At 38.8% G+C, this 12,500-nt stretch overlaps 2 protein-coding genes across 2 annotated transcripts in view; one reads left to right on the top strand and one right to left on the bottom strand.

Annotated features, from left to right (window-relative positions):
- The window catches only part of LOC140945160 (uncharacterized), a 388,260-nt gene that overhangs the window by 90,711 nt on the left and 285,049 nt on the right, over positions 1-12,500 (top strand). The window lies entirely within an intron of this gene.
- LOC140946900 (mitochondrial inner membrane protein Mpv17-like) lies at positions 5,910-12,242 on the bottom strand. The gene is made up of 2 exons (XM_073396004.1): positions 12,123-12,242; positions 5,910-7,677 (listed from the first exon to the last, which is right to left on the bottom strand). The coding sequence occupies exons 1-2, from the start codon at positions 12,202-12,204 to the stop codon at positions 7,166-7,168; spliced, it is 594 nt and encodes a 197-aa protein (XP_073252105.1). The 5' UTR covers positions 12,205-12,242; the 3' UTR covers positions 5,910-7,165.

Here is a 12,500-nt window from a genome sequence, read left to right as displayed (position 1 = left end):
GCCCTCTTCTTTGATCCTTGTAATTTTTGTTTCTACAAAAGAATAAGCCTGCAATAACTCAGTACAAAAAGGTTGTTCTAATGGTAAAACAAAAAGAAAATGTACTTTTTATTATTAACCAATGAGCTAAACCAATTGCAGTTTACTTCACTATTAAAAAGGACGGATAAAGTCTTTAACTAAAATTCCAATTTCACCAACCCTCGGTTTTTCCAAACTCCCCCTTACTGCGCTTTTCAAAAACACGTGAATTTTGAAGTTCAAAAGCCAACTGATGTTTGCGTTCTTCACTGCCGTCAATCATCTTAGCGGATCTCTTAGGAAACAGAAGTTTGTGATTGGTGGATTTCGATCCGCTTTGTGTTTCTCTTCGTAGCTTCTTTTTAATTTGCTTGTGATCGTAATAATGTTGACGGCAGCCAAAAACACAATTGCGAAGACAGCTTTTGAACTTCAGTGTTGGGGTCATTTTCATTTATAATCTATTATTGAGTTTACTTTAAAAAAAAAAACAGCAAAAAGGATCATTTAAACCGTAGAAGAATTGTATTTTCACCTTACCGAAGGCGTACGCTGAGTGAACTGACGTACGCAACAGGACAGAAGAGGGAAGAAGACGGCAAACCTTAATGTGTGACAAGCGTGACAATAATTTTGTTTGAAAAAACCTTCCGCCAAACTTCACCTTCTTTTAAATAGATCTTTTTTTGTAAAAGACTGGAAAAAAATTAATGTCAAGTGAAGATCACGTCAGATCAAAACAGACAAGTAACAGCCCTGTCACTTGTCACACCCAAGCGTTTTGCCGTCCTCTTCTTCCTGCCGTCCTGTTGCGATGTGAAAACAATAATTTTCCATTACTTATAACAGAATGTGGGTTTCTCGCCCTACCTTCTGACTTATTTCCACACGATCTTGGTCCTTCTTTCTCTCTTGTTCACAAAAATCAGCAGCAAGACTAGAATTTTTATACTGAAACAATAACAATAACAAATAGGTTTATCTCTTTTTTTTGCAAGTTGTGGTGCATTCTTATTGTTTAGATTGAATGAAGGGCTAGCCATGCTTCATTATCATTTGAACCATGCAAAATGATACCATCAAATCATAAGAATGATGAATAATAATATCTTTTGATAATATCGTAATCTTTACAAATAATGGTATGATGCGCTGGAACAAGTAGCAACCTTCCATGCGTTGTCAAGGTGAATTTTACAGGGTGAGATAACTCAGGATAACTATTCAGGGTTACAGAAAATAGTTTTCAAAAGAAGGAGTTTTTTAATTCCTCTATAAAAAAAAGCTGATGCTAATATTAAGACATGACGAACAGGGATGTCATGCAGTGCATGCGCATGTTCTGACATGGATATCCATGGGTGTATGTAAAACACGCAACCTACCCGGAACCTACCGGAACCTGCCGGAACCTACCGGAACCTGCCGGAATCAACCGGAACCTACCGGAACCTGCCGGAATCACCCGGAACCGACCCGGAATCCCCCGGAAACCAAAATAATAAAAATAAAATAAAATAAACACAAGTAACAAAGTAAGAATAAAACGCTATAGAAATGATAAAAATAAATAGTTTTCACTTCAAAATGACGGTAACAGAACGGCACGTGACTAAGGGAGTTACGAGCTAATCAGGAAACAGGCGCAGAAAAGAAGAGGAAAGCGCGGGTTCATTAACTTTTCGTGGAATTGCATTAAAAAAGAACAACCAGAACTAAACGAAGTCACACAGGAATTGGTTTATTCAAGTGAAAAGATACGAGAACATATGACTTCACTGTTTGTGACAAAAACTGCTGTTTGGCTTGCTTTGGTTGGCGGGTAACAACTGCCCTCCCATATACATAATGCATAAAATGGCTGGAGCTTAAAAATATTCGTAGAAGCCGGAACGTTTGTATTAATTTATCTATTGATCTAACACAAGCAACGGACATTAACGGCTGACAGATTCAACCTCATTTACCAAGATTATTGTCTTGATTACCATTATTCAACATCGTCAAGACCCTGATAAACTAACAAACAGAACATGATTACAAACGTCGTTCCTGTTGACGGAAGACACGATTAACCTAACGCTAAGGGCTCGATATTACCGTAAACAAAGCCTAAGAACGCAACAAAACACCTTTCAAAACAGAGTGATGGGTGTAGGAAATACCACTAAACCAAGGGTAGGTAGTTACGTAATGAGTACTTGAAGGAAACACAACGACGTCGATTACATGGGAGTAAGACAAAACAACGGTCGTTGACAGGTACCTTTCTTTATGATGGTAATCGTACTGAGTGAAGTCCAATTCGGTCTGTAATCATATGAGTAATTAACAAATGGGACGACCGCGAAACGGGAGTCCGATTTGTTAATCAGGAGTATGGTTACAGATTGAATTGGATGACACGATGTCCTGTTACCAATTAATCATAACCATTACAATTTCCCACAAAAGTAAAATTGCCAACTAAAAAAGAGCTTCTAACAGTCATTTTCAAATATCACAATTAAAAATATGGAGAGCAGCTTGCAAAATGGCTGTTAAGTTTCTTTCAAAACAGTCGCTGGAGCCTAAACCTCCTCAATTTTACAAAGTTACTCTCTTAAATTTATTACAATAGTGATTGTAATCAATGATTGGGGGATTTAATGAAAAGGACTTACAATGATAAGCTCATATAGCCGTTTGATTACAGCCAACTGTCCGCGATTGCAACTTTTCAGATTAATTAGGGCAGAATACAGCAAAAGGACACGTTTCCTCGGTTCTCATAAAAACCGGCTGATATAGCTCTTCACTATTGTCATCTTCAGACTGTGATTCATCTTCTATGGTGATCGTCTCGGCTTTCCCTTCATTCATGGTCGTACTTGAAAAAACTGTCCACGCTCTCTCGCTGACTTCCACAGCGCACGTGGTTTCGAGTCGTAAAACAATACTTTGTACTTTGGTCTTTGGCATTCCGTTAGTCACGTGCCGACCTGTTCAAGTATTAGGCTGATTTAACAAGAGGACGGGAACCAAATAAACAATAAAAATAATACAAATCAAATTAAAATAATTAAAACGAAATAAAATAATAAAAATTGTAGCTTTCAGACTATTTTTAAGGTGGAAGCTACCTATATTTAGTATATTTATTTCATTTTCATTATTTTTATTTGATTTGTATTATTTTTTGTTATTTGTTTTTTTTTTAATTTTATCATTTGCGCTTTTTTCAAGGTTCCGGGTAGGTTCCGGGGGGTTCCGGTAGGTTCCGGTTGATTCCGGCAGGTTCCGGTAGGTTCCGGCAGGTTCCGGTAGGTTCCGGGTAGGTTCCGTGTTTTACATACACCCGATATCCATGGCTCTGATAACAAAGTTAGATTTGGTTTTCAAATCAGGGACACTGCGGCATTTCTCGTGGCGTATTGTTGTGGTATATTAAATACTTATATGTACCCTAGCTGATTCTAGAGAATAAAGTGGTGAATTGGTTTAAATGAGAATGTCTTTTCAGTTTTTAGAATGAGAATAAATGTCAATATATAAGTAAAACAATCGTGTTTTGAAGCTTTTAACCTACCTTCTCCGGGCTCTGTTCACCGCCAACCGTTTTCACTACGAGGTCTTTTACATCCAAACAAACATCTCCAACTGAAGCATACGGAACATGAGCCGGCGTATAAAATCCTCGAACACTCTGTTTTACATTGCGATTGTACGTTTGTCGCCAATGGTCTTCCCGTAATTTCGATTTGTAATGACAACTCGTTCGAATTCGGACTTTTCGCTCGCCATGCGATGCGACGAAAGGCGGTTGAAACTCAGATCGAAAATTTTGTTTCAAACATCGAACAATGTCTGCGTAAAGTTGGTTATCCGATTTTTGAAGCACGACCATGATACAATTGCGTCAATATTTTCATTAAAAAAGGCGATGTGGTACAAACAGTAGTACAAGAACAAATGCGAACAAAAACTTTCAAAACTTACAGTTACCATAGGGATGTTTCATGACGAATTGTCGTGACGCGGCACTTTCGAACACTTGGAACACTCTGCGCCCGCAGTGCAACAAGGAACCTAACGAGAATGAAAAGCGACGTCGAAAAAAAAAATAATGGTCGGGTGAAAAATAGAAAAGGAGTGCAGAAAGAAGAGGACGGCAAAACGTTTGTTTATGACAAACGTAACAGGGCTATTACTTGCGCGTTTTCTCGTGATCTTCACTTACTGTTGTGTTCTTAGCAAAGCTCCACGCGCGGCGCTTTGCGGTATTGGGTCATGATTTTTGGTGCGATTTTGCGGTAATTTTTTTTCAAAGTACGGTATTGCGGTTTTCAGAGTCCAAGTATGCGGTAATTTTAAATTTTATGACGCGGTAATCGGTGAAAAAATTGTTGTCACGCGGTGATCTGCTTCGTTTCTTTAAAGCATGACAACTATACAAATCTATGGGTTCCTGACAAATCCTAAAAGGAGTCCTAAAAGGTCTCCCTAGGTCCCCTAGCCTGCGTTTCTCCCTAGTTGCACAGTCGGGGACCGTCATGATTGCGCAAAGAGAGTCCAGACAATGCGCTCATAGACATGGTGGAGATTTCATTTTCGCGGGAAAAAGTGCCCTAAAATGTGTCTTGGCTAACGTTCTTACCGACCAGTACCGTCTCTTTCGTGCCAGTCGCGAAACAATGGCGAGCGATCCAGATGGTGAACAGAGTGACTAGTCAGATAATCCAGTAAATAGTGAGGTCGCTATAAATTGCGTAGCAATTTTCTACGATGAAGGCAAAGGGGGCGAAAATTACAGTAAAAAAAAGTTCCGTTGTTTGGTAAATCGAGGGGAGAAGAGGCTGGGGAAATCCAGGGAAACCGTTTGGTAAGTACTATCTTATTGTACTTACCCCTAACCTACCTCAACAGTACATCGATTATCGACATTTTCCTGTCCTACAGTCTACTTGAAAAAATGGACTGACAGTTATCGGACCTTATCGTATATGAGTTTCACTGAAAACGTTTGATAAACAAAGACGAGTGCGATGGTCGTACATGTATGTTTATCGTATGCTTAACATCGACGCACCTTAATTTGGAAACACTATTCAAAAGGTGGATTTTAGTCTTGAGAACGGCAACTTCTTCCCATTTGCAACTGCGGTTTCGGTATTTGGGTAAATTTTGATGCGGTATTGCGGTTTTCTCTCTCTACCACGTGCGGTATTGCGGTATTCGTACCCTCCTTACGCCCCCCTCCTTTTACGAAAAGATCTTCTGAATTGAAGTTTGGCGGAATTTTTTTCAAACATTACTGATTGTCACTCTTGTCACAGAAGGTTTGCTGTCTCCTTTCCTCTGCCGTCCTATTGCTTATTAAAGTTCACTTTTTTGAAGAACAAGTCATTGGCCTTCATGTTTTGCAGAAAGATCACGATCTGTTTTTGCCTTTTTTACATACCGTGAGCGCCACATATGACACATGAAATATCAGCGCGTTTTTTGTAGCTTAATATTTTTACACTTTTTTTTTAAACTCTGGGACCACTTTATTTGGCTTACCACTGTTGTGGTATCCCTATTTACATAGGCTAGTGTAACCTCTCTGATCATAAAGCCACCCCTGCCTCCACTTTCAGTGACCAACAACGATTTTCTCCTAACATCATCACAACATCATAAAATGAAAAGGTTATGAGAATTGTTAAAAAGATCACAATCGAGTAAATGCTTTGATCATGAAACAAATTATTCTCGAATAATCCTTTCAGAAAATGTTTTAGGACAGTCTGGACAATTTGTTTGTTAATATTGGGGTTTAAGGGGGTTAAGCAACTGTCCCCCCCCCACCCCCACTAGAAAGACCCTAAATATTATTGTCACAGAGTGTTTTGTTTGCACAGCAGCAAATATCGTTACTGTTTAATTTAGAACACCATGAACTGCACCTAAAAATATTCAGTAACATGTGTTGGAACCAATGATTACAACTCCTGTGAGCTAGTCAAAACACCACAAACTAATCACCGTTGTTGATTGTATTTTATTTTTCCCGCACTGCACCTGATTGGTTTATTCCTTGTAACACAATAACATTCCAGCAATGTTTTGAAAACAGCCTTATAATAATTTATTATTTCTTGCCCGTAAAGTTCTCGAACTAAAATATTCAGTGTGAGATAATCAACTGATAATAAAAACAACTTTGTAAAATTTAAACCATGTATTATTTAAAAACTGATTTGCTTTAGTTTCTCAGAAATACTGCTCATGCAATAGAATAATTACTAAAGGCTTGCTGCTCCAGTCTTACATCATAGCATAGCATCATTCCCACTCAGCCTGTTACTCACACACACACCCTCCCCACCCAATAAGCTTGAAGAAAATTAATAAGCAATAATTATTGTAACAGAAAGTACAGGTACCATTTTTGTGTAAACACCATTCCCTGTACTAACAAAGATACAACCAACCTCTTAGTTTGGGCCCAGGCTCCACATTGGGGGAAAAGGAGAAAAACTCGGTGTTGACAAAAAAATAATAATAATAATAATTGGCGAGTGAAGCGAGCCACGCGGTAGTCCTCCCCACCACTAAGCTTGCTTCGCTCACTGTTATTTTTCCTATTTCACCCCTTTTTTCTGGCTTTTCCCCCCACTACAGAGCCTGCATGGTCCCAGGCTACCAACCTCTATATACTTTACAAAGTTCTCCAAAGTTATGAACCCAATTAATGACACTTTTACCAATCTATTTTAATTTGCTACGCACCTGCTAGACAAAGGTTCTAAGAGCAATCAAATGATGTAACATTACTGCCAGTATTTCTCTTTTCTGACTTCAAATTAGGACCAAAGAAGTGAATGTTATCTACACTATGTCTACCTTTTTGATAAAACTGAATTAGTTGAAGATTGTCTGTGGGTGTGAATTTTCATCCCCAACCTCATTCGATGTGTGATTAGAATGTGATTCCAATATTTTAAACATCACTTTTTTTTAATAACTTGTGCCATTGACTTGTAAATAATTTTATATAAATATTTTAATCATAACAAGATTAGTACTTTTACAGTGTAATTGTATTGGAAATATTAACATCATAACTTCTGGTTGACGTCAAGTGAATCAACTAACCAAAAAGACGGTGCTGTGAGTCACATCACTGAACTTGCTCCAAACGCTTCTTAACAGTTAAGGCTGCAGCATCAGGTGACGGCTTGTTAGCCATCCATGACAGGTATGCATTCCAAAATATTGCTACAATTTGGACAAAGCCAACACAGTGCTGAGTATATATAGGAACAAACGTAAAATTCAGAGTCTGTGCAAGGGGCCAGATCTTGTAATTTGTGATCAGTGTCTGCACATAGCATTCCTGGAGCATCTCTTTAATTTCATGCGGTCGTTTTCCTGCAAGTGTCTCTGACACACTGAAAAAGAAGCATATCATAACAGGGGAAAAGAGACTCTGATGCAGCAGCATCTTTTCAAAGCCAGAAGTTTTTGCAGTCCCAGGAACAATCCTTTCCAGTGTAAGATACCATGATCTAAGCACAGGGTCAATAACTAGTCGAACCACTCCCATACGAGCTGTTCTTCTGAAGTCATGATTTGTGCCTTTTTGCTCAGCAAGTTGCTGGGTGATGACATTTCCAGCAGCCACAAGGACACCTAAGGCAAAAACAAAAAGTAATGAAGAGTTAAACTGTCTTTGCAACCCAGGGAGAAGCACTCAGCTCCTGTACTTGGCCTTACTGGGTAACACCACTGGACATGGTATGGGTTTGGGGGGTTGAGAGTCTTAAAACTGAGTACACAATTTTGCCATTAGCCTCTCAAACATGGTGTCGGCACCATTAACAGCTTATAAAATGTAGGAGATTTCAATTAGTGTACATGTACATGTGTGTGTATGAGGAGGGGATTCAATAGCCTAAATATGGGTTGGAGAGTCTCTTGTCTAAAATAGAGTAGTGAAACGGACGGTTTTAAGGCTTATGGAGGCATACAGGGTATATAAATGAGGCAGCAAGTGGGATTGGCAGCAACTGAGCTTAATCAACCCAGTCAATTTGCCACTTCCTCTGTACTTTTAAACTTTACATAAACAAACTAGATAATCACTCTTTTCCTTTCTTTCTTTTTTTTCTTTTAATTTGCCCATGGTCTGAGTGTAACCTAAGGATGATTGTCAATTCTACCCTGGGACTGGGGGTTGGGAGGAGGGGGGGGGGTATAGGATCACTGATTTGGGGGGAATAGGGGGACTGTCCTCACATCACTGTAGCTCACATCCATGGAGGTGTGAATGAAATCCTGCAATCCGAGTTCACAGAAGTTAAAGGGGAACTCCCTCCCCCCTCAGTACATTCGCACCCTAGATGAATGCGAGTTACAGTATTTATAAAATAATAGGGGACTGTGAAGTCTAATGGGAATTAACATCAGCAGGGTGCAAAGAAAGTCAGTTTTACAGCTTGTCATTTGGGCAAGCTGTATGCATTAGCTCAAAGGTCATTTTAACTAGCCCCAAATACTTTTTGATGAGGTAACTGCAATGATTACACAGTTCTTATACTGTAATTTTAATCCCTCAAAAAACGTCACCGTCCCGTACATTGGCCAAGTTAAGAACGAAATCCACTAGCACAATAGCAAAATTTTACCAGTCCAGAGCTATTGGACACTATACCTTCTTTTTGCAATAATATTATGCTGCCTAGTTGTACCATAGCATGTTCATGGATAGCTTACATATACATCAGAACTTAGTCCCTTAACCCATAAAACAAATACTTGTACAGGTCTGTTTAGAGTTTTAAAGAATATAACCAAACAAAATTTTCACCATGGAGCACTAACTGTAACAATTTTTATGATTGTAATTTTTGCAGGCACAAAGCTTTAAAACTTGAAAAGGGTGGCACAACTTTTTCAAGTTTCAATCAATGTCCATCCTTGCCATTCGTACCCACAGACAAAAGACCTTTGTCACCCAGCAGCCATTTTGTCCCCAGAGATTAAAAAAGCTTTGTATTTGCACAGCTAGCCTCGTTCTCACTGCCAGGCTAACCGTGCAAAAACAAAGCTTTTGAAATCTCAACATTCAGTCAACATTCAGGAAGTCCGTTCACCCAGACAATCATACTCAGCCTACTTATGAAATGACTCCTGGGTTTAAACCTTTCACAAAATAAGAGCAATAAGTAGACAATAGACGTATTTTACAATCTGGTGGCCTATTAAATATACATGTATTCTTTTATAGGATTATAATAACCATTTCTGACCTCGTTAACATGTGCAAAATACAAAACAATTCTTACTTTCAAACAAGGTCAGAAAGCCTGAATTTATCACACGTATAAAAAAAATATATATTAATAGGACACCATTGTGAAAGAGGTATAAAGCTGGCCCATACATGTATACTAATCAGATGTGTCAGAGATACACGCGCACTCAGATGCAGTGAGGTACAAATTGTACACACGCATTTTTTGGACAGTTGTTTTGAGCTGCATGCACTGTACATATACATGTCTAGGTATCTAGCGCCACTGTGAAATTTGCATGAACACAATCTGTGGGCCAAGAGCATTATCGTCCGGATAATGTTGTTGTTGTCGCTCAAAAGTATAAACCATGAATGGTGAGGCCTCAAGTATTTTTGGGTATACATGTATGTTCATTAGCAAAGCAAATTCAAAGATCTTTTGACAAAAGTTTGCATTGTCATGAGGTACTCATGTGGATGCAAATACCTAAAATACTTTCTGCAAGGCATGCCTTTGTTGTTGTTGTTGTTTTTGTCTTCCAAGAAAGCTTTTTATGTCCTATCTTATGATTTTCAAGTGTGCATTTGTGATATGCCTATGCTCTTTAATTGTAGACATCTGTTATGTGTCCAGGACAGGTGAAGCTGTGAGCTTATTGCCACAAAATCTGGAAACCGTTTGATGTTTTTTGGATGCATCATCACCAAAAGCTTCAATAAAGTAAACATTTCTGAAAAGAACTTCCAATGCTAATAAACTCTTCTACCCATAAATCCATAGGTTCCATCGTTCATGGTTTACACTTTTCAAGCGACAATGTTTTTTGAATCAGGTGTATACCAGGGCTGTCAACCTCCCACATCTTAAAATATTAAGAATTGATGGGATGAGGGATGATAAATGATGTCATAATGACTACGGCACATGACATCATATAAAATTTTGTGAAAAAAACTGCACAAAAAAGATGTTGTTAGAATTCTCACATTTGACCTAATTAATTGGCTTACTTCCCACCAGCCACATTATTGCTTATATTAGAGAATGTTAGCATCGACAACGAGTACGAGTTCTAGAACGAGATCAGCGATTTTGCGTACTGCGCATCCCTTCTGCGCATCTCCACGTTTTCAAGTCGTCCTGTGAAGTTGCACTACGACGAGTTCTCACCAAAAACTCGAAGTGGGTAGAACGACTGGGAAGAGCTGGTTTTCAAAGGTAAATTCCGATCGTTTAATGCAGTTTCTTTTCGTTTCTAGCCTCTCTTTATAATCTTGAACATTCCTTATATTATGTTTTATGTAAAATACTGCTTTTGAAGTCGAGGAAAAGCAACCGAACGCGATATTTCGTACACAGAGTAAATTTGCATTTACCCGGGAGAGTTTCATGTCTCTCCACAGGCCTCACAGGCTCGCGAAATAACCCCGAAAATTGCCATTATTTGGTCAAAAATATCGCAGCAGTCGAAGATACCAATAAAGAATACTTACTTCTTTGTCCAGTGTGGTTGTTGTGTTGAATTTGATGGGTTTTAGCGTGTTTTAAGACCGCGACTAACCATCCTTCGAGTTACCTCGAAAAATCGATTAACAAGCAGTCTTGAACGTTTTTTAGAATCATTTTTTGTTTTCGAAATTGTTGTGGAGGCGCTACCTCGACTCAAATTTGGCGCCCAGTCATGCGGAATCCAATAATTTTATTTTCTATAAACTCGAACTCGGTGTCATCGCTAACATAGAAAGCTGAGAAAACGACTTCGAGTACGAGTACGGCTTGAAGTCGTTCTCGTACTCGTACTCGTTGTTGATGCTAACATCCTCTATTATTTACAATAGCATACCAGAGTTTGTGAGGAAATGTTTGATATTAACAGTAAAATAGCTCAAACAAAGCAAAGTATTTGAAAAAATTCCACTGTCAGAAAGTCTATTCCACAAGAAATGGCAATCCATGGCGATTACCCGTAAGATTTCAGATTCTAACCTGGAGACTGGGTGAATTATGGTTCAAAATCTGGAGTCTCCCAGATTATGCAGGAGAGTTGACAGCCCTGTGTATACAGTCAAACCCAATTTTTTACACACCTGCTTAATAAAGACACCTCATTATTACAGACAGTTTGCTTTGTCCCTGGGGAAAGACAGTCCTTAACTTACTCTTAAGTTACATTTTCTCTAAATTCAACCCAGTTAATATGGACACCCCTCAGTACATGTGTTAACAGAGAAAATGTTTACAAATGACAGAGTAGTGTGTACAACTGACAGAGTACTGGATACAACTGACAGAGTAGTGCATACAACAGACATAGAAAATGTTAAAGCAAGAGTCTCTCTCTGGAGCACCAAATATCAAGAGAAGACGTTTGAAAAAGCAGCAAGAAATGATGCCAAATAAGGGATGAGAGATAAATGAAAAGAAGACAATGATATGATACAACTGACTAAAATAATTTTAAAACAAACAACGCGCCATAGTTTCATTTGATTTAGGCCCTTTTCCATTTTGCTATGTTTTCCATTTTGGGTGCATCGAAATCCAACAATTCACAAACTGTCCCAACTGTGTCTTCAAACTGACGTCCTCATACCCTGAAAATTTAGAGGACATTGCAAGTAATGGCAAGTCCGCAAATCCGAAGCTCATTTGTCTTTTAAAACAATTCTAAGCCCCTACAACGCGATCGGTAAAAGTATTTAGGCTTATTTCATGGCAATTAAGCTTTGGATTTTTTGAAGACATCACCTTACTCAAATGTGAGGTGATGTCTCCTCAAATCGATCATGAGTTTCATGACAAATCAATTTAAAAACGGAATTTCATTAATTACAATACCTGTTCCTATACTTTGTGTTTTCCAAGGATGTGTTATAAGCAACTGTTGATATTTCACCCAGGCTCTTCTTAGAATACTCATTACGGCTTGCTTTAGGTCTTTTTTTTGTGCGCTGATCAGCAGCCGCCATGTTTTTTATTTCAGCAACCGAACGGCCCTGGGAAGAAGTTTGAATCGACTCCATAGGGGGGGGGGGGGGGGGGGGGGGGAGGGTGGGTGGAGCGGGAATCACTTGATATTTAGGAGAACAGAAGGGGGCATCATTCGTAATTGGGAACCCAAAAAGAAATCAGTGAAGAAGAATTGAGGAATTGAAGTCAGAGGGACGACTCAAATCTGTTGGACAATACCAGTTTGAGAGCATATAAAACAAATAC

The sequence above is a fragment of the Porites lutea genome, chromosome 8 (assembly GCF_958299795.1).
Source record: "Porites lutea chromosome 8, jaPorLute2.1, whole genome shotgun sequence".
Taxonomy (NCBI): domain Eukaryota; kingdom Metazoa; phylum Cnidaria; class Anthozoa; order Scleractinia; family Poritidae; genus Porites; species Porites lutea.
This window is presented reverse-complemented; position numbering and strand designations above follow the sequence as displayed.